At 37.9% G+C, this 21,929-nt stretch overlaps 4 protein-coding genes across 9 annotated transcripts; all 4 read left to right on the top strand.

Annotated features, from left to right (window-relative positions):
- The first annotated feature begins 2,834 nt into the window (after positions 1-2,834).
- Positions 2,835-4,175, top strand: LOC130590543 (putative disease resistance RPP13-like protein 1). Its single transcript, XM_057393041.1, has one exon. It carries the CDS (start codon positions 2,835-2,837, stop codon positions 4,173-4,175), a length of 1,341 nt encoding a protein of 446 aa, XP_057249024.1.
- Positions 4,176-4,273: 98 nt separating this feature from the next.
- On the top strand, positions 4,274-7,337 carry LOC130590404 (putative disease resistance protein RGA3). Of its 3 annotated transcripts, XM_057392748.1 has the most exons (3): positions 4,274-6,217; positions 6,293-6,401; positions 6,552-7,337. In XM_057392748.1, exons 1-2 carry the CDS (start codon positions 4,274-4,276, stop codon positions 6,389-6,391), a joined length of 2,043 nt encoding a protein of 680 aa, XP_057248731.1. In that variant the 3' UTR covers positions 6,392-6,401; positions 6,552-7,337. The 3 variants fall into 3 exon arrangements, with proteins under 3 accessions (XP_057248731.1, XP_057248730.1, XP_057248729.1); XM_057392747.1 differs by having other exon boundaries at positions 6,293-7,337; XM_057392746.1 differs by having other exon boundaries at positions 4,274-6,401.
- Positions 7,338-13,006: 5,669 nt separating this feature from the next.
- LOC104907673 (putative disease resistance protein RGA4) lies at positions 13,007-16,335 on the top strand. 4 transcript variants are annotated; one of them, XR_007271580.2, is made up of 3 exons: positions 13,007-15,244; positions 15,355-15,541; positions 15,699-15,835. XR_007271580.2 is itself a non-coding variant. In XM_048639360.2 (2 exons), exons 1-2 carry the CDS (start codon positions 13,234-13,236, stop codon positions 15,414-15,416), a joined length of 2,073 nt encoding a protein of 690 aa, XP_048495317.1. In that variant the 5' UTR covers positions 13,007-13,233; the 3' UTR covers positions 15,417-15,560. The 4 variants fall into 4 exon arrangements, 3 of the variants coding, with proteins under 3 accessions (XP_048495317.1, XP_010694946.1, XP_019107998.1); XM_048639360.2 differs by lacking the exon at positions 15,699-15,835 and having other exon boundaries at positions 15,355-15,560; XM_010696644.4 differs by having other exon boundaries at positions 13,008-15,541.
- A 148-nt stretch (positions 16,336-16,483) lies between these two features.
- Positions 16,484-19,055, top strand: LOC104907667 (uncharacterized). The gene is made up of 4 exons (XM_010696627.4): positions 16,484-17,588; positions 17,662-17,814; positions 17,896-18,229; positions 18,309-19,055. Exons 1-3 carry the CDS (start codon positions 17,075-17,077, stop codon positions 18,078-18,080), a joined length of 852 nt encoding a protein of 283 aa, XP_010694929.2. The 5' UTR covers positions 16,484-17,074; the 3' UTR covers positions 18,081-18,229; positions 18,309-19,055.
- Positions 19,056-21,929: the final 2,874 nt, after the last annotated feature.

The following is a 21,929-nucleotide window of genomic DNA, read 5'->3' as shown; positions in this document are numbered from 1 at the left end:
TTTAGGAATTTCTATTTTTTTTGTATAAATAGGTTTAAGGGTTAAAAAAGAGTTTGAAATTTAGAAAGTTAAAATCTCATCTTTATTGTCTTTAAGATTATTGCTTTTAGAATTATTATATTTTAATTTATCGAATTGATAAATATGTTTAAATCTAAGAATTTTTTTAAAAAATACAAATTTCGGTTCAACCAGTACAAAACCGAACTGAAATATTATGGTCTGGTTCCGGTTCAAAAATATCCAACTTCCGGTCCACACCCCTAATCCTAACTATATATTCACTTCATTGTCAAATTATATCACTAATTCTCCAAGCGCTGCAATATAGGAGATCCACAATTTTCCAACTTCTTATTTTTTTAAGGAAAAATTGTCAAGAATTAGTTAATTTTTGGACTGTTTTGTTTAAATAAGGCAAACTTTAGATTAATCTCTATTATATAAGGGAAGGGGAGCAACGATGTCATCTTTTGAAATGCCTATTTTACCCATTTCCTTTCTAAAGTACAAAAGGAATGTCAAAATCAAAATCGGCACTCAAAGAAAACTATCGAAAATTAATTTACAACACTCACTCACGAATCACTCATCACAAATCACTTAAAAGAAGAAACTTTACAAATCACTCATACAATTGAGAAAATCACGTTGTAAAAATCACGCAAATCACTCAAATAATCAGGAAACTTTATCAAAACTTAAAATTAACATACAAACTAAAACTAATAACCTAGTACATCAATACAAACAAAAACATTTACAATTTACTTAAAAATCACTATTCTCAAGAATCATTCACAATTACATACTCACAAAAGTTACCTATAAACACAAATCTGAGAAAAACATAAGATTTTGACGGCAATATCACACATTCATCCATCGGCAATTCGCGAACTTCCAAAAAAGGTACATAATTCTTTTAACCTTCAAAAATTATTTCACATTCGTTGAAATAAACAAATAGCAACTTAGGGCCTGTTCTCTTTGGCATAAAACAGCTGAACTGAACCGATCTGAACTGAACTGATCTGAACTGAACTGATCTGAACTGATCTGAACTGAACTGAACTGAACTGAATTGAACTGAATTGAACTGAAATGAATAGTGATATGTGAGAGTAAAAGTATTGTCAAGAGCTGAACTGAACTGAACTTAACTGAATTGAACTGAACTGAACTGAACTGAACTGAATTGAACTGATCTGAACTGAACTGAATTGAACTGAACTGAATTGAACTGAACTGAATTGAACTGAACTGAAAATAAGTTGGGGAGAACAGGCTCTTAGTCGACTGTTATGTAGTTAAAAAAATGGAAATAATAGCAACGAGTTCAAAAGGCTTTTATACCATTAGACTTAAATTTAATTCATTTTCATATAAAACAAATTTAGTTTTTTCTAAAAAAATGCCAATATTAAAATTTTTGTCCAAAACTTTTGCAAAAAAATCCATGTTTAGAAATAAATTTTGAAAAACAAAACAATATCAAACTTTTTGCGAACAACTTTTGCAAAAATTCATTTTCAGAAAAAAAACTACATTCATTGGCGAAAAGTAACGATTTTTGTTTTTCTAAAAAAAATTCCAATATCAAATTGTGTATGAAAAAATTAAAATTTCATTTCAAATATAATTGAAGCTCAAAGTGGTAAAATTTAGAAAAGGACAAAATTTAAAATGATGAAAATTTTAAATGTCAATGTGAGAAAACAGAATTTAGAAGTTAGACAAGAAAAAAAAAATGAAATTAGTTTATATTTTCCGGTTATAATTTTGGGATCATGGAGAAAATACTGAAATATATGATTTAAGAAATTACCTTTCTTTGTTAGAAAATCGACCCAATTAGATCTACTGCTGCTCAAGATTTGAAATGCCTGATTTTTTGATGTTGTTCTTTGATGTTGATTTCAAAATCTACTGTTGCATGTATTTTTTTGATGTTGTTCGCAAATTAAACACAGTTGAAATATGTATACGAAGTATTAGTGTTAAAATTTAGAAAAGGAGATTAGGTTTTTTTTCATCTTTTTGGTTTTATGGGAATTTTAGGAGAGATAATTAAGGAAGTTTAAATTTGGTGTACATGGGTAAAAGTTGATTTGGGAATTGAAACTTAATGTTGAAGATGAAAGGTGAAAATGGGAGTAAATGTCTATTCTTGAAGATGAAGACCAGAAGGGAAGAAAAATGGAAGAGTGTGTGAGAGAGAAAGCCACACATGAAATGCCATAAGATTAGGTGGGTGGCTAATACTTTAATTTTCCTTACTAAAATAAAGGGAAAAAATTTATCATCTTTTACCCCAAATATTACATCCGGTGCTGATAATAAACTCTTCACATTGTATATAATATCCCATGCATCATAATTTTCTTTGAACAGGTAAGCCTGATTAGACAAGTGTGAAGCGAATGCAGCTCTAATTTCACTAGCAAACTTGGTGTTCAACAAGCAAGAAAATTCGTTTGTTATGAGACCAATGCTTATGAGAGTTTGAGTGGTGTAGTTTGGAAGGGGTATTAAAATAATATTGTGGTGGGTCAATGTTGACAAGGTAGAACTAGTAAAATAATGGTGGGTCATTATTAAAAAAATGGGTGGGTAGTTGAAAAAGGGGGGAAAAAAGAAGTCAAAGGTAAGAAAAAGATGGAATCAACCGTTATCAGTAAAACTCATTTAAAGTTTAAGTATAAAGCTTGATTATTGTAAGTTAATCCGAAGTTTTAGCTGATTTTAAGAGGACAACCTTTCCCACCATTTAATTTTTCCTTGAAAGTTGAATCTTTCCTACCATTTCTTGTTTGCTATTGTTGAAAATTAAGATGGCGAAAGCTCAGATTTATACTGTAGCAAAGTCAATCCTTGAAATGTTGGAATCTGAAGCTCTTGCTTCACATCAAGTTCAAAAGCTCAAAAACCCAGTAGCCAGGATATACCAGATGCTTGAAGCTGTTGAGCAGAAGATAGATTCTGGGGACGTTGAGCTTACGGATTTGATGATGAAAATGTTTGATGCCATCTTTGAAGCGGATGACTTGGTGGATGAAGCAGCTACTGATGTAGCAGCTTCAAAGGTACGCTGTGGTTCTATATGTGGGAAGGGAATTACTGTTGGTTGGAGAATGCGATCTGAAATCAATATGATTTGCGAGAAATTAAATCAATTTCCAGAATTACCAACAGAAATATCCTCGATTATTTCTGATCTCAATAACCAATCAAATCCACTTCCTGAGCAGAAACCTTTTCTGAATGTGGAAATTTCTGATTGGGGAGATGTCATTTTCGGGAGGGAGGGTGATAGACATAGGGTAGTAAATGCTTTACTCGATACGAGTAATCTGAAAGATGATATCTCAGTTGTTGCCATCGTTGGGCGGGAAGGATTAGGCAAAACTACAGTAGCTAAGTTGGTGTATAATGATGACGGAGTACAGTATCATTTTGACCTAATATTGTGGATTCATGTTGGCGATGCTTTTGATGTCAGGGAAATTATAAGCAGTATAATCATAAGTTGCTCAGCATCAACAATACAAACAATAGATGGTCTTGGATTGGACCAATTAATGAGTTTACTTAAAAGCGGACTTGGGAAGAAATTATTCTTGCTTGTGCTTGATGATGTTTGGAATGAAGACCTTGAAATATGGTTGTCTCTCAAAAGATCATTGACCGTAGGGGCAAGGGGGAGTAGAATTCTGGTCACAACACGCTCTGCTGAAGTTGCCAAGATAATGCAAGCTATCTACACAGAAAATTTGCCTGCTCTAACTTCAGGTAATTCTTGGTCCCTATTCAAAAGCATTGCATTTGGCTGGAGAGAACTCCCAGAACACCTTGTTTATAGAGCCAGAAAGATCTGTGAGTATTGTAGAGGTATACCTTTAGTCATCAGAAGTGTTGCATCTTTATTTCATTTGAAGAATGAAGACGAGTTGGAAGACATCTGCACATCATTGGAGGATCACCTGCTGCCAGCTGTTGATGAAAATACTAATATACTTGCCGTCTTAAAGATTAGCTATAATCATCTCCCGTCACCATTGAAACCTTGCTTTGCTTACTTGTCCCTATTTCCTAGAGGCTTTATATTCGATATTCTTGATGTAGCTAGTCTTTGGCAGGCTCAAGGTTTCCTTCAGCCAGCAGCACCAGACTAAATGAAGACCACCAGCTGGAGAATTTGGGCGAGCAATATTGTCTTTATTTGGCCAGTCGTTCACTAATTGAGCTAAATTATCACACTGCAACTTTTCAGATGCATGATCTTATATATGATATGGCACTGCCTCTAGCTAAAGAATGGGAGAAAATGCATGTGTCACTCATTCATGTAAGCGACACGAAACTACTCCAAGAGATCTTGAAGGTGCATGACCATAAATTAAGAACGTTTTCTGGACGACGTGCACCAGAAGATGCTGGTACAATGATTGGACTAAGTGACATCATTTTAATGTCACACTTCAAGAGCCTCCGGGTGTTGGATTTGCATGCTTTTGGCATTCATACTCTACCAGACTCTGTTGGCAATCTTATTCACTTGAGGTATCTTGATCTCTCTGACAATGAATTTCTAGTGAAGTTGCCAAACTCAATCGCTAATCTGTACAACTTACAAACGCTTAAACTCAATGACTGCTGCGATCTTAAAGAATTACCCACTAGTACCAGATCATTGGTCTGCCTTAGGCGCCTTGAAATTGACAGGTGTGAGAAATTGACTTTTATGCCTCCTGGCTTTGAAAACTTGACTTCTCTTCGGTTGGTTTCTCGTTATGTGATTGGAAGACCTCGTTTTCAGTCTGCTAGTGGATTCAAGTCGCTTGGCAACCTCAACTGCTTACAGGGAAGATTGATGATTGAGCTTTCCAAAAATTGGACTACTGAAGTAAATGAAGCTGCAAAATCAAACTTGAGCAATAAAACCAGGCTTACAGAGCTGGAAATTAAATGGGGACCTACGAGATGTACCAGCAAAACTGATCGGCTTCAGCACCAGCTGCTGTTAGATGACCTCCAGCCCCCTCCTAGTCTGAAAATGCTGCAGATAGAAGGGTATATAGGGAACGATTTCCCGAGCTGGGCAAGAGCTGATACTCTGGTCACTGCACTCCCGAATTTGATCATTGTCAGCATTGATGGTTGTGGACAGTGTAAAACCCTCCCTTCTTTTAGTCGGCTCAAGTTCCTCAGACACCTCACTCTGCGATTTATGGGTAGCGTACAATTTTTTGAGAACTCTGACAATCAATCACCATCAACATCTCCATTTTTCCCATCCCTTCAAGAGCTCACACTTCACAGTTTCTACAGCTTAGAAAGATGGAGGGATGAAGAAAGAGTGTCATCACTGTCATTTAGTCGTCTTCAGAAACTGAATATATGGAGCTGCCCAAAGTTGACATCCATGCCTCTGTTTCCAAATGTTAAAGTTCTGGATCTGCAAAACATCAACAAGAAGTTACTTGAAGTTTCCAATATATGTACGAGTGAGTCAGAGCTCCAAATGTCAATGCTACCGTCATCATCTAACTCGGAGATTCGACAAGATATGCCATTTGGACTTACTCAAAACCTCAAGCAGCTTGAGACTTTGCACATTAAGGGCTGTCCCAATTCAAAGACCTTAGCACTTGGAAATTACTCAAAGCTACTTAAAAAACTGGTGCTTGAAAGATTAGAGATGCTGTGTTCCTTGACTGCAGATCTGAAACATCTGACCTCTCTTGAGGAGCTTGAGATTGCTAGCTGTAAAAATCTTGATCTGTCAGGCGAATGCCAGGGTAGCTGTGGTGAATGCGATCAGTGCAGTTTATCATGGAAATTTCTTTCAAATCTTAATCGTTTAACTATAAGGGATCTGCCAAAGCTAGTGAGTCTTCCTCTTGGGCTGAGCTACATCTCAACACTCAAAGTGTTATGCATATCAACATGTAACAATTTGAGTGTCTTGCCTGAGTCGATGAGTCAAATCACCTCACTCCAATATCTCATACTTGAGGGTTGTTTGGCACTAACGATGCTGCCTGAGGGGCTAAAAGGTCTCCATTCATTAGTAAAAGTTGACATTATAGAATGTCCCAAACTAATGGAACGATGTAGAGAAGGCGGTGAAGACTGGCACAAGATTAAGCACGCACGAGTTTTATGTCACAAGTCCTGGCGTTATGCACTTATGTCAGGAGCAGAATTACGACAGGTATTCACCGTTGTCTTTCCTCTACGATCCCCCTACCTTTCCGTTACCTTTAATTTTTCTCGCTGCTTTTTCCAGAATCCCAAAAACGCGGGTGAAAATGTTGTAGTCCATTCAGAAGATCCTACCATTCATGTGGATGTGAATATCAGAAGGCAGAAGGCAGTCAATCCGTAAACTCTGATGGGTGAGAATCACATCTTTATCCCAGTTCCCATCATAAGACTATACTCTATACAGCAAGTTATGATCTTCAATAGAGGTGTATTTCCTTCTCTTATAAGTTATAATTGATCTGTTAATACTTCTTCCCTTTTTTTACACTTGCATCATGTAGCTTGGACATGGTTTATAGGAGCGTATATAAAGAGGAGATAGATAAAAAGTAGAACCCTTGGTGTAGCTGAGAGATAGAGAGAACCCATTGCCAAATTACGAAATGATGGCAATCATGCAAGTACGAAAAATGGAAGGAAGTTTCGCGCAGGATGCATTTTTTCATAATCGATATAGGCATATATCATCTTCGAGGCCTTACTTTAGCCACTACAGTGTTTTGGATGCATCAGCTTTCGACGTTAAGTTAATTGAAGATTTTTCATCAAGAGCGAAGTTTTTTCCTTCTGTAATACAGTGTTAATTGTTAAGTTTACTGTTCAAAGTTTTTTTTTGTTTGTTTAAGTTCCCTAATTTAATATAGCAGTATTGAACCCTGAAACTACCAATTCATAATCGATATGAACCTGTTTTTTTCCTCAACATCTTCCGATTGATTATTTATTTATTTGATAATCATAAATGTTGTGTATTGAATATGAAAATCTGTGGACCATCCATTAGCTCCATTATAACAATAATACTTGGTTTTTTTTAATATACAATGTTGTTCAATCTACAAAAATTGTGATCGAATATACAACTTCAGAAAGTGTTATGAAATGTTCATCTCCTAAATTTAATGGGCAACCCTTGAACAAGAAATTTCGTAAATGAATTTACCTTTTAAAATCATCATTGCAGCTTCGTTTGAAATCATCATTGCATCTTCGTTTGAAAATATCATCAGTAATTTGAATCCGTTACTCCTTGGTTGGTTTGGGTAGTGGGTTAACCATTATCCTTACACCCTCCAAATTAGAGGAGTAACAAAATCCTTTCCATTCCTTACAAGTGATTCCTTTCCATTGTTGAACCAAACACCCTATAAAAATAACAATTATTGTTACCATTCCTCCCCTCTATTTGATTCCATTTCCTTTCCATTCCTCTATTTGAACCAAACGCCCCTAAACACGTACACAAACACATATTTAAGCTCAGGCTGGAAATCTATCAGCAGCCCACTCATCAGGAACAGCCTAATATATCCCAGACATAAGAAGGGAAGTTTTCTGTCAACCCAAATAGAGCCCAAGTTTAAATAAATGGTCCCTTCTTGTTTTATTGAAAGTTGGAACCTCTTGATAAGTTCAAAAGGTGCTATAACATAACCTAAAGAGCACTTCAGAACTTCTAATCCTTATGTTTTCTGCAGTTCTGCAGGGGGGGTTATGAAGGATTTGGAATTCATTTGTAGTTCGCATGGTAATCAAGGAAAACGTAAATGCGACATTAAGCTTTCGTGACCAAACGAAAGCATGAATGTTATATCATGGTTCCTCGAATTCTCACTATTGTTAGGATCTTTTATTTCTGAAGATATAATGATTTAGCCTACCTTTCGTGTGGACTGTGGAGTCCTTGCTACCACTCAAAAGAAGCCTACTATCTGCTAACCAACTGCACTAGAACATAGATCATCAGCTCAAGCAGCTTTAACATATTAGGATTGTGCAAGCAGTGTCCAATACTTTAACAACATAGGAAAATATAACAATGAGATATCCCAAACCTGTTCTGTTAAACTGGCCCAACGTGACCTCGAAAAACAGCAACAATTTAGCTGATTTATCAAATGAAGCACTTCCTATCCATAGTCCATCAGGAGAGATGTAAAAATGATTGACAAGCTGAATAAAGAAAACATGGGGAGTCTTATTAGATTTCAAGGAGTTGCAAATGTTTCCAGCTAACACAAGGATTTCATGAAATTGTTTGCAAGAAAGTAAAGCAAAAGTTGACTTCTAAGATAATTTTCACATTGTCTTCAGAATACCCACATAATGAATCAATCAGAAACAAACACATAACATCGCACAAACAAGAAGTTCGATATCCATCCCTTGAGTAGTCTGCATTCATCAAGATTAACAACTCATAGTAACTGATAAAAAAACTTTGTGCAGCATATGAGTAAATTCAGGACTGACAGGTTACCAGTATAATTCAGAAGGCTCATTGCAACAGCACTTTACATAATAAGCATTGTATATATGACCTCTATCTTTGAGATAAGAGCTTGCTATTAATGATAGCAGGTGTAGGTATATGGGAAAGGAGATACAACAAACAAGGCACAAGTACAAGAAGCTACAGGAGGAACACTAAGATAAGGTCAAACTACATACAACTGATACAAGTATACATCTATACCTGAAATCAGTCTATCTGAGGCATTGGCTCTCATTATGTTATATCTAGCCAAAGCAACCTACGCAAGTACGCATACAGTGTTAACTTTTGTGGTTGAACTCCATTAATGGAGTTTAGACAAAGAAATGGAAGAAACAGTAGAGAGAGGAGAAGAGGTGAGAGAAGGATAATAGGAGAGAAAACTAAAGACTACATTGTATTATCTTGATAAAAGTAAGTAAGTATTACAAGTAACTCCTATTTATACTAATTATCATATTAGTATAATCTAACAAACTAATAACAAACTAAACTTGAATTAAGGGAGCAACTAACAACTAACAACCTATACTTCAACATCCCCCGCAAACTGGACATGTTTGAAAAACATGTTCAGTTTGAACAATTTGTACACACAACATATAATGAACAATGTAGCAGCAGCAGCCGCAACAACTCCTCAGCAACAGCAGCAGTTGCAGGGACAGGGAGAAATTTATCCAACTCAAAGATGATGCGGCAGATGACAACTTTCTGTCCATTAAGGTAGTACAACTGCAACAACAACATTCTCAAAAAAATGTATCAACAACAAACCTAAACACAGCAACATCCACCACCATCACAACCAACCATGCAAACTTCAGCTGTTATCCAACCTTCTATGAGTAACATGTTACAGAAAATCAACAGATGGAAATGAGAGGGAAAGAAGAGTTTGTTTAGAAGCTAAAAAAAAAAAACAGAAGAAAATGATCACTATGGATCTTGAGAAAAGGCCTCAATGGGCAAGAAAGGACCTCTATGGGTCATGAAATTTGATCTCTATGGATCACAAAGAAAGGCCTCTAAAGGGCACAACAAAGCCTCCATGGGCATAACAAAGCCTCTAATGGGCACAAAGAAGCCACTCATGGGCATAACAAAGCCTCTAATGGGCACAAAGAAGCCACTAATGGGCATAACAAGCCTCTTATGGGCAAATGACCAACTATGGGTCTCAAAATTCAAAACCTCTTATGGGCAAATGACCAACTATGGGTCTTGAACAAAGGACCACTTTGGGTCGAAGAATATGATCACAATGGATCATGAGAAATGCCTCTATGGGCACAAAAAAAAAAAAAAATCAAGAATACTAGATGAAATCCCAACTTGATTTCAAGAAAAACAGTAGGAAATTTGTGGTGAGAAGCAAGTAGAAGAATTATAGAATAGAAATGTGTTTTAGAAGAAGGAAAGAAAATGTTGAAAGAATCAAGAGTGTGAGAATTTAACTCACAAATCAGAATTGAAGAATCAGAAAGAAAAATCCAGAAAGCCAATAAGTCGGCTGATGTAAAGCAGATCATATCCTCCTACAGAAATTTTAGTGAGACCCATCTCATCACATTGAGAAATCTCCTACGGTCCATGCTGACACTGAAATCCCAGACTCCTGCTAAGACAAAAATAGCCTTGGCTCAAGCCATGTTGCCTGCCTTCTCAGCTCCCACTACAACATTGTCAGCCAAATTATTGCTGCAAATCAGAAGAAAAATCCAGAAAACATACATATTCACCTCCATCATCTAACAAATTCATCAACTCACCATGTACAGTAGCAAAATCAAGAGTCACTAGCCAAACTTCAATTGTAAACGCAGCAACCAGAATATTGAATTATTCTCCATTGATGCAACATCGATCACGTTGCGGAAGCACTAGCAATGGAAAAACTTCAAGAATACCGATGAATCCACCGGAAAACATCAATCAAATTGCAACTCCAATTCGTTTGAGAGCCCTAGTAATTGGGGAAAATCAAATAATCGAAGAATTGTTCAGTTCAAGGTTTAATTGACACTTGATGAACAAGACGAGAAGAAATTTAGGCAAAGAATTAGGGAATTCGAAGATTTCAAGTTAAGGAAGTTGCGAAACCGAAATATTAGGCCAAAGAAATTAAGAAACAGAAACAAAATCAAGCAATTGAACAGAATTTGGCGAGTTGACAAGGTATTTGTGAATCGGAAACAATTTTCGATCTAACTGGGTACGAATTTCGAACCAGTTGAGTAACATAGATCAACAGAGAAATCCACGAATGTAGATGAGTAAAGCAGGACCGAATTTTCCTTGGATTGCCGAATAATCGTACCAAAAAAAAAAACCAAGTGATGATTGCGCAAGAAAATCAGATCAGGATTCGAGAATCTGTGACAAAGAATTTTCAGAAACTTCTTGGTAATATTTGGATGAAAGTCGAGCAAGAACTTCAAAATTGAAGTGAGAATTTCAGAGAGTTTCTTTATTCGAGCAATTCAAATGAGAATATAGAAGAAAACTTCACCAAAAAAATGAAGACCGTTGAACAATAGGTTTGATTTCAGCAATTTCAAGAAGATTAGTTGAATTGGAGAAAATTGCGGAAATAATGATGAACAAATGAATTTACAGAACAAAATGGCGTAAATGATGAACAAGGATCTTTATTCCTGCTCTGATACCATGTTAACTTTTGTGGTTGAACTCCATTAATGGAGTTTAGACAAAGAAATGGAAGAAACAGTAGAGAGAGGAGAAGAGGTGAGAGAAGGATAATAGGAGAGAAAAACTAAAGACTACATTGTATTATCTTGATAAAAGTAAGTAAGTATTACAAGTAACTCCTATTTATACTAATTATCATATTAGTATAATCTAACAAACTAATAACAAACTAAACTTGAATTAAGGGAGCAACTAACAACTAACAACTAACAACTAACAACTAACAACCTATACTTCAACATACAGAAAACATGGACAGAAAAGTTCCAAATTAGGGATAGAACTATAGAAGTTGTGAAAAAAAAAATTGTTGGTTGGTATCATTAAGACATTAACCAAGTGAATGCCGAAGTGTTTACTATGACAAAAAGAATTTGGTTTCAGGTTTGTTTTGACAAAAAAATAGAATAAAAAGGTTGTTTTTGATAAATGCTAGGTTATAAAAGGTTGTTTTTGATAAATTGTTGTTTTTTTAAGTAATTAATATGTTCATTTGTGTAAGACACAAATATGCAATATTCAAAATTATTATCAAACGTATATTCACAATTTAATACTATGATAATCAACACGGTAAAGTATGTTTCCACCTAAGACACAATATGAAAAAATTAAGACCAAATGTACATTTTAATAAATTTTATACTACTATTTTATTTTGCCCCACCTTATTGACATACAAATTATATTTTTATTTTTTAGCATCTTAATATGTGTGCAGGATCTTATTGGTGCAAGCGTGTGATTTAATTTGCCATGTAGGTTGAATTCTTATATATCCCTTGTTTGACCGTTAAATTTATTGTAAATTAACTAATTCTAGCAACCCATTTCTCATCAAGAGTTTTATCCAATCCCAAATGTATATGCATTAGTCCCATGAATATTAGCGCATTTTGGTACATTATACATCTAAAATCTAAATACAACCTTTATAAAACAAATATAACATTTGTAAGTTAATATACAATATGCATTATTTGTGAAAGTCGAGCGACAAGTGATAATCTAGTAGCGTCAACATCATCTTCGACTCAAGAGGTCCCGTCCTACGATCGAGTCTCATCCTTTATAATAAGAATTCCCAATTTACCCCCTCTTTGCCAGGGATTCCAAGTTTCCAACTTACCAACGAAAGTAAATTTGAATCACGATGAGATGAATATGTAGGTAATCGTGCAATAGGTTATCGTCTTCGTCTACTTTCAATTCGAGAGGTTTTGAGATCGAGTCTCATTGCTTGCAATAAAAATTCCCAAATTTCCCTTTATTTACAAATAACTACAAATTACCTTATTTATAAAAAAAGTAAGATAAATATTTACATATCTTTATTAATATTTAATCGTTATAATCTATAAAATATTTATGTATAAATAAAACCTTGTTGATTGTAAATATATTTTCAATTTATCTACTTCCTCCGTTTCAAAATAGATTGTACATTGTGATTAAAACGGACTCCTAGGCAAAATTTCATAAGTATGTTTAAGTAGTATAAAGGGAGGTAGATTAATTCTAGTGGTCCCATGTGAAGAGGGGAGAAAGAAAAAGTTGGGGACCACATGTATTAATTAAGTAAAATGGTAAAAGTGTAAGGCAAAAGTTACTCAATAAGGAAAAAAAAACAATGTATCATCTATTTTGAAACACCCATAAATAGACAATGTATCATCTATTTTGAAACGGAGGAAGTACAATATTGCCACTGATATGGTGATATTGATGAATATCGATTTGAGATTTGACCTTTCTCATCAAAGTCAAACTTCCAGTTTCATTTCATGTGGTCACACTTGAAGAGATAAAGTATCATCTCATAATATCTGCTACAACTTTCTTCCATTTCACACTGCAAAATTATCCCTTTTCTTTATTTCCTCCCCTACCCTCTTCAATCTTCATATCTCCATGTTTTAATCTCAATTGTCAAACCCAGAATTTTAATCTATTCATCAATCTTTCTAATCATAATCATGGCAGAAGCTGTTTTATACAACATTGCTCAAGAGCTTATAATCAACATGAGTTCAGCAGCCATTGAAGAGGTTGCATCAGCTTGGGGCTACAAAACCCACCTTGCAAAACTCAAAAATTCAATCAACACCATTAAAGATGTGCTCTTAGATGCAGAAGAAAGACAACCCAACAGCCATGCTATTCGAGGTTGGCTCGAAAGGCTTCGTGTCGCGGTGTATGATGCAGATGACCTGTTCGACGAAATTACCAGCTTAACTGACCAAAATGAGGTCATATATGGTGGAAAATGTACCAAGGAGGTACGTTTTTTCTTCTCAAAAATCAATCAGCTTCATGTTGGTAGTACAATGTCTAGGAAAATTAATGAGATAAGGGAAAACTTAGATGATATTGCAAAAGATGGTGGGAATTTTGGGTTTAGATTGCAAGTTAATGAGGAGCCAGTAATTGGTAGAATTCGAGATCAAAGTTATTCTTTTGTACGTGAGGAGGATATTGTAGGTAGAGGTAGTGATAAAGTTGCTATTTTGGGAATGTTGTTTGGTTCTGATATTGAAGAGACTGTTTCTGTTATTCCTATAGTTGGAATTGGAGGACTTGGGAAGACCACTTTAGCTCAATTGGTGTATAATGATGAGAAAGTAGATGATCATTTCGAGCTTCGATTGTGGGTTTGTGTGTCTGATATGTTTGACATTAAAGTCATTGTAGAGAAGATTTTGACTTGTGCTACATGTGTGAAGCCTAGTGACTTAGAAATGGAGCAACTACAAAGGCAACTTAGGGATGCCATTGGTGGGAAGAGGTATTTGCTTGTTTTGGATGATGTATGGAATGAGGATCGCGAAGAATGGCTTAAGTTGAAAGCTTTGCTGTTTAGTGGTGGACCAGGAAGTAAGATTTTGGTAACCACTCGACTTAGACAGGTAGCTAGCATCATGACAACGGGTTTGTGTTATGATTTGAGGCACCTTACAGAAGCTGAATCATGGTCTCTATTTGGTAAAATGGCCTTTGAACCTGGTCAGGAGAGTAAAGATTTAGAGTTGGTCGAAGTAGGGAAGGAGATACTGAAGAAGTGTGCCAACGTTCCACTTGCTATAAGAACTGTTGGGGGCCTTTTATACGCCAGAGATCGGAAAAGGTGGTTAGCTTTTAAGGATAATGAACTAGCAAAGCTACCAGAGACTGGAAATAGCATAATGCCTATTTTAAAGCTCAGTTACAACCATCTTTCGTCCTCACTTAAGCACTGCTTTGCTTATTGTGCTTTGTTCCCCAAGGACTATGAACTAGAAAAGGAGAGACTGATTAGTCTTTGGATTGCTGAAGGTTTTGTCGTGCCATCGTGTGAAAGACAGAGTCTTGAAGACGCTGGCGAGGAGCATTTCATGGATTTGGTACAAAGATGCTTCTTTCAAAATTTAACAAAAGATGCACTAGGAACTATCAAGAGTTGCAGAATTCATGATTTGATGCATGATTTAGCCCTTAAAGAGGCTGGAGGGGAGAGCATTATTCTCACCTGTGATATGAGGAATTTAAATAAATATACTCATCATATATCTTCTGGGTTCAATTTGACATCGTCATGGGAAATCCCAAATTGTTTGCTAGAATTGAACCGGCTTCGTACCTTTCTTTTGCCAGAACAAGCAAAACTTGGAACGAGGATTAGGAAGTCGGTCTCTGACCAATTAGTTACAAACTTTAGACGTTTGCGGGTGTTAGATCTACACGGACTAGGGGTTGAAATTCTGTCAAACTCTATAGGAGATCTAATTCATTTAAGGTACTTAGATCTCTCATTCAATTCACACATTAAGACACTTCCAAACTCTATTAGTAGATTGCAAAATTTACAGGTGTTAAGACTTTCCAAGTGCTATAGGCTGAGGAAGTTGCCCTCAGATTTCAAAAGGTTAATCAATCTTAGGTGCCTTGAGCTTGAGGATTGTGATGCATTGACTCACATGCCAGCTGGAATGGGTAGATTGACTGCTCTCCGTAAGCTTAATCAGTTTATAGTAGGAAGTCGCACTAATACTTTTTATCTGAAACAATGTGCTCAGCTTAAGGATTTGAGTTCACTAAACAATCTTTCAGGGGATTTGCAGATTTTACTTCAGGGAAAATGGAAAGCCGCTCTTTCAGAAGCAAAGGAAGCAAATTTGTGTAACAAGTTGCATATTGTGAAGTTAGTCATAGATTTTTTTGAGGCACACCACATGTACCATGAATCATTGCTTGAAGGCCTCCAACCGAATCAAAACGTACAAATCCTAGCTGTCACATATTATGCAGGTCAGAGTTTTCCTAGTTGGGCTGGGTTGGATAAGCTAAACTCCTGCCTACCTAGTCTAGTAGAAATTTACATAAGCAATTGCAATAGATGCCAATGTCTTCCATTTTTCAGCCAACTCCTCTGTCTCAAACGTTTACATATTACCTATGCCCACAGCGTAGAGTACATGGAAGAGATGGGGGTGTCTTCATCTGTATCATCCAGGCCCTTTTTCCCATCCCTTGAAGAGTTAACACTTGATCGAATGGGTAATTTAAGGGGGTGGTGGAGGCAAACTCAAGGACATCATGATGATGTCACAGCAGCATCAATTCAACACAATGAAGCGCTGCCATGTTTTCCTCGACTCTCTAAGCTACACTTACAAAATTGTGCCAAGTTGAGAACAATGCCTCTTTTTCCTCATGTTGAAGAACTTAAGTTGGTAAATTGTTTATGCCAAATTCTGATCAGGCAGAACTTAGCTGAGGATCTACAGCTAATGGAGATGCAATAACAAGAAATGCTAGCTACAGAATTAAAAGAAGATGCAAAGAAGAAACAAAGACACCAAGAAATGGTGACGCGGAAAACCCCAGGAAGAGGGTAAAAACCGCGGGTGGAATTGAGTCCACCAATCCACTATGTAGGAAGATTACAACTTATAGCTAGCAGCTAGCAGCTTGTAGCTTGGAGTAAATACACTTGTAAATATTTGCAAAAGTAAAGGGGAGTGCTCTTATGTAAGTGATGTTAATGAACTGCCTTTCCCCCAATATTTCTACTTCTATTTATAGCCATACATTTATTGTAACGTTGCTCTACATGTTTACGTTGCATAACTAATCTCCTAATATGATGCCATGATCTCCTAATATCAAGGAGTATCTCCACTTCTGCTTGATGACTTCGTCAACCCTATTTTGTAGGTGCAACGACATTATTTGACTTGATCTTGATCAGTATCCAATGCTCTTTGAATCAACTTTATTCAACTCCCTTAGTATCTGCTTGCTGTAGCTGCTACCTGATAACTTCTAGCTGGGACGGATGTATATCCTGCAGATTCAGCTTAGCAAAATTTTTAGGACATAACAATTGCCCCTAACTTGTGATGCCAACCTAGGCGCAACTGAGTTAAAATCACGAGTTACCAATCAAAACAAAATACTAGTTAGCAAAAAAGTTCAAAAATAAATTTATGCTATCTTAGAAGATTTTTATCTTTTTCTTCGAGGAAAAACGTTTGTGGATAAAAATTTTCTACTTAAAAGATAAACTCATCTAGCCATTTGAAAAGATAATTTTCTTGGGAGAAGATAAAACTACCAGATAATTGATTACTTATCAACAGTAGAAAGATAAATTTTAAGCAACATTAAATACTTATCCGTTAGCTTAGGCTACCGTTGAGCTACCAGTATTTAAAGACCTCTCAGCCCTTCTTGAACCTTCACTTTACTTCTCTGCGAACTCCTTTTCCCCTCAGGTAAACCTTTTCTCTTTCGTTTGTTTCCTCGAGAATTTTCTTTTAGATCTTTCACTTTTTTCTGATGGGCAGAGCTATAGACGATGTTGCTTCATCTGTCACTGAGCGAGATATAGAGGTGCTCAAAGTTTTAGGGGGTTTCCCTGAAAATACTCAAATCATACTCCCCACTTCTACATGCAGACCTGAAACCTGCCCGGAAGACTACATTTGCTATTATGAACATCCTTTCTACCTAGGGTATAATTACGAGTTTTCTCCCCTCACTAGGTCTTTTATGGAGGTTTTACACCTATCCCCTGGCCAGCTGATGCCGGCTTTTTGGAAAACTTGCTCGACCCTAGAGACCCTAACTAAAACATGGCACAATCCCTTCTCTTTAAACGAGCTTTTGACCGCCTATAGTGTTAGAAAATCATACAAGGGTTTCATAACTTTTAGGGCTAAGGCTCCCCTTCCCCCATTGATAGAAGGTACAATCGCTTCTGACTCTGTATGGAAGACTAGGTACTTTTTCGTAGTGAAGGATTCGTTGGGCGAAGCTGGGAATTATCTAGTTGGGGGTTGGTCTAATAAAGGTACTTATCTGTTCAATTTGCGTTTTGCTTCTAAAAATGAATTAACTAGGTTCTTACCTTGTTTTTCTCGTAGGTCTTGGCCCCGTTATCTCCCAGATCCCTGAACAAGCTGAGAGATTACCTGAACTTCTCAAGTTTCCTGTTGAGGAACGCACCTTCACAGCTCCTACCGAGGTTCTACCCTTAGATTCCAGAGCATCTTCTCGCACTAACTCGATGTCAACAGGTAATTTTGATTTTTGGTGCGGATTTTACTTTGCTCACAACTCTTCGATATTAGGCCAACTAATTTTTCTCATTCATACAGCCCCAGCAAGATCCAGTAACTTGTCCGACGAGGATGCAATGGACAGGCTCAAGAATAGGAAGAGATCAGCTGCTTCTTCTGGGCAGTCTCAGATTGAAAGAGTTCCTCGCAAGAACCTCGCTCATCCTCCATCCCAGCTACCATTGACATCACGACTGATTCTCCTAGGGATGAGGTCCTTGTGAGCTTTCCTGCTGACTTTCTAGCTGAAGAAGGTCTAGAAGGTGGGATCTGGCCTGCAGCTGACAAGCTCGTATTCCCAGCTGCACAAAAGAGGTTAAAGGGACAGGACCCTGAGGTCATCCTGAACCATGCTGTCCAGCTATCCCTACAGGTTAGTAACATCTTTTGACCTACTTTAAATCAAGAAAATGATTAATCGCTTATACTTATGATTTTTATTGCTTCGCCAGCTTTCCCAGAGTTGCATAGCTGCCAGGGACAGCTTGCGGACTGTTGCTACCCTTCAGGATAAGGTGGCTCGTCTGCAAAAGGACAATTTGAGCCACCAAGCTAAGCTGGAGAGGGAGAAACAGTCCCGGCTGGATGCTGAGAGCAAGTTAGCTGCTGAGCAAAAATTGATGGAGAAAGAGAGGCTGAAAAAGATGAGAAGATAGCTGAGGCCGAGAGAGAAAATGCGCGCCTGGCTGCAGCTGTAAGAGAAGCTGAGGAGAGGGCTTTAGACATCCAAGCTGAAGCAAAAATTATCGAAACTGCGAAGCTAGCTTTCCTGATTAAGTTCAAGAAGCTAGATGACAAGGGTGTCAATTTCTATATTGACAGATTCCTCAAGCTGGATTCTATGACTGCTTTGGAAGCTTTAGCTACTGGTGGCAAAGCAAATGACTCGGAGAAATCTACAGCTGAATCCCCTCCTTCTCTCAACCAGCCAGAAGGCGTTGCTCCTGGTGACAAGGACAAGGTTGCTGGCGATGACGCCAGCGTGATTTCTTAATTTCTTCAGTACTTTTATCAGCTTTTCTCTTGGAACAATTTAGTTTTGATTATCTTGGATACTTTTACCATTGCCTATGGGGGCAATGTGTTTTGTAAGAACATATTTTCTTTCAGCAATTTAGTCGTTTGAACTTATGTCTTTGCCTTTTGATCTTAGCTATTGATACTTTGATGAGTACTTAAGTTACATGCATGCTCTTTGTTCTTAGATATTAGAACAACATATTTACCTGGGGTAAGCGTTGTTCAACTTAGGTTGGGCCCGTTTCCTTGGTGCTACGACCGCTCAGCTAAGTTTGGGTGACTAACCCTTAGCTGCTTGATGCTGGTGCTACGACCTTGTAGCTGGATCTCGAAATTCCAGCTACCCACCTGGGTGTGCAACCCCTTGCGTTTACCTGCGTATGAAGTGGACTTTAGATGGCTTGCTGCTACGAGCATAAAATACTTAAGTGTTAGACAAATTAAGTGGTTGTTTACCTGGTGGACCAATGCTTTGTGCAAAGCAGTGGTTGCCTTTAAAGATTCTGGCGTCTTTGGCCCGATAGTAACCTGGTAGGTGCCCCAGGTTAGAAATGATATAGCTTAAGGTGAGAAGCGTTCCAGCTTCTAGGTACTGCTTTTCCATCCTTAGTAGTTAGACGATAAGCTCCTTTTCCAACTACTTGATCGATTAGATAGGGGCCTTCCCAGCTGATCCCTAACTTACCTGCATTGACCTCTTGGGTATTCTGGAAAACTTTCCTTAGAACCCAATCTCCTACCTTGAATACTTTAGCTTTGACATTCTTGTTGAAGCTACGAGCCACTATTTGCTGTTGTGCAGCCATTCGTACTAATGCATTATCTCTCAATTCTTCGATGGAATCTAGGTCGTAGCTAAGCTCTTTGTCGTTGGCTTCAGGAGTCATCAATCCATATCTAGCTGTAGGGACAGCTACTTCCGCAGGTAGCACCGCCTCGCATCCATACACAAGTGAAAAAGGAGTTCTTCCTGTGGCGCCTCTTGGTGTTGTTCTGTTTGCCCACAGCACCTTAGGTAGCTCTTCTACCCATCTTCCCTTCTTAGCTTTTAGGCGCCTCTTAATGCCATTGATAATTACTTTATTGCTGGACTCAGCTTGTCCGTTAGCTTGCGGATATCTAGGTGTGGAAGTTATCAAGCTGATGTTCCATTCGTGACAGAATTGCCTTGTCTTGTCACTTATGAATTGTGATCCGTTATCACAAATGATTTCGCTGGTACCCGAATCTGCAGATAATGTTAGTATGCAAAAAGGATATTACTTCTTTATCTCTCACCTGCTGGAATGCCCCAGCTTCGATCCATTTGAGAAGTAGTCCGTGAGTGCTAGCATGAAAACTTTTTGCCCTGGAGCTACAGGAATTTCCCCACAATGTCCATGCCCCACCTCATGAAAGGCCAGGGTGTTAAGGTGGGGTGCAATATCTCAGCTGGCTGATGTGTCATGCCTGCGTGTTTTTGGCAGCTTTCGCATTTTTGCACATACTTCTTAGCATCAGCACGCATGGTTGGCCAATAATACCCGTATGCTAGGATTTTGTTTGATAAGCTTCTTCCAGCTGCATGAGCCGCATTCACCTTCATGGAACTCCTTAGGGTGGGCTCCCATTGGTCTTTGTCTAAGCACCTTTGTAATAGATCGTAGCTGGCGCAAGCTCTTTTGAATAGAGTGCCAGAAATAACATGATATCTTGTGGCTTTCATTCGCAGCTTCCTAGCTTCCAGCTTATCTTCTGGCAAGATGCCCCTCTCCAGAAAATCGATGATTGGCTGGGTCCAGCTGTGCTTCCTGCCTGGTTGTCATCTGATTGCACCATGTTTACCTCTTTGCTGATAGCTGGCTCAGCTAGGTGGGCTATAGGTATTGATTTGAAATCGCATTTTCTGAGTGCTGATCCGAGGTTAGCTAGGGCGTCTGCCTTGGTATTCTGGTCCCTTGGGATCTGTTTTATGCTGAACTCTTCGAATAACTTGGCTTTGTCTTTGGCTAGCTCTAGGTAAGAGGCCATTTTAGAATCTTTAGCTGCGTACTCTCCATTTACCTGGCTTACTATTAGCAACGAATCACTGAAGACACGCAAACTGTTAGCTTTTAAATCATGTGCTAGTGTCATACCTGCTATTAAGGCCTCATATTCAGCTTCATTGTTGGTAGCTTTAAAATCGCAGCAGATAGCGCGTACTATCATGTCCCCTTGTGGCGACTTTAGCACTATACCTAGACCAGCCCTCTGAAGTTTGAAGATCCATCACATACAGCTGCCAGGAGCCTGATTTACCTACTTTGTTAATGTGGCGCACTTCTTCCTCAGCGGTAGCTGCTAAGTCAGGGCTAAAGTCTGCCACAAAGTCAGCTAGGGCTTGCGATTTTATAGCTGTCCTGGGTAGATACCTAATGTCATGTGCACTCAGGGATATGGCCCATTTGGCCATTCTCCCTGAATGCTCAGGTTTTCGTAATACTGCTTTGATGGGGTAATTAGTCATAACATGAATGGGGTGAGACTCAAAATAGTGCCTCAACTTACGAGATGCCATATATAAAGCTAACACTAACTTTTCAAGTGATGTGTACCTGGTTTCAGCATCAGCAAGGATTTGCTAACGTAATAAACTGGGAGTTGTTGATTTTCAGCTTCCCTGGCTAGTACCGCACTTACCGCTTTGCTGCTAACAGCTAGATACAGCTGGAGAGTCTCTCCTGTGATGGCTTTGAATAGGGGAGGTTGAGCCAGGTAGGCCTTCAGATCCTGCAATGCAGCTTCATGCTCATCTGTCCAGTTGAATCCTTTATTCTTTTTTAGCACGTTGTAAAAAGTGGCACTTGTCGGATGATCTGGATATGAATCTGTTCGCAGCTACCCTTCCTGTCAGCTTCTGGACCTCTTTCAGGTTCGTGGTGACTGATATTGATTAGTGCTTGCACTTGGCTGGGATTGGCTTCTATTCCTCGCTGGGTGACTATGTAGCCCAAAAACTTGCCTGCTGGGACCGAAGGAACACTTGCTAGGATTGAGTTTCATCCCATACTTCTTTAAGACTTCAAAGGTTT

This window comes from Beta vulgaris, chromosome 2, assembly GCF_026745355.1.
Source record: "Beta vulgaris subsp. vulgaris cultivar EL10 chromosome 2, EL10.2, whole genome shotgun sequence".
Classification (NCBI taxonomy): Eukaryota; Viridiplantae; Streptophyta; class Magnoliopsida; order Caryophyllales; family Amaranthaceae; genus Beta; species Beta vulgaris.
The sequence above is the reverse complement of the archived record's forward strand: the minus strand, read 5'-3'. Positions and strand labels throughout refer to the sequence as shown.

Coding starts and splice junctions, on each gene's coding strand:
- LOC104907673 (XM_019252453.3), top strand. CDS start 13,234: ATGGCAGAAGCTGTTTTATACAACATTGCTCAAGAGCTTATAATCAAC. Junction 15,245..15,343: donor GGGTAGATTGACTGCTCTCC/GTAAGCTTAATC, acceptor ACAATCTTTCAG/GGGATTTGCAGATTTTACTT.
- LOC130590404 (XM_057392746.1), top strand. CDS start 4,274: ATGCATGATCTTATATATGATATGGCACTGCCTCTAGCTAAAGAATGG.
- LOC104907667 (XM_010696627.4), top strand. CDS start 17,075: ATGGGCAGAGCTATAGACGATGTTGCTTCATCTGTCACTGAGCGAGAT. Junction 17,589..17,661: donor TGGGGGTTGGTCTAATAAAG/GTACTTATCTGT, acceptor TTTTTCTCGTAG/GTCTTGGCCCCGTTATCTCC. Junction 17,815..17,895: donor CACTAACTCGATGTCAACAG/GTAATTTTGATT, acceptor TCATTCATACAG/CCCCAGCAAGATCCAGTAAC.
- LOC130590543 (XM_057393041.1), top strand. CDS start 2,835: ATGGCGAAAGCTCAGATTTATACTGTAGCAAAGTCAATCCTTGAAATG.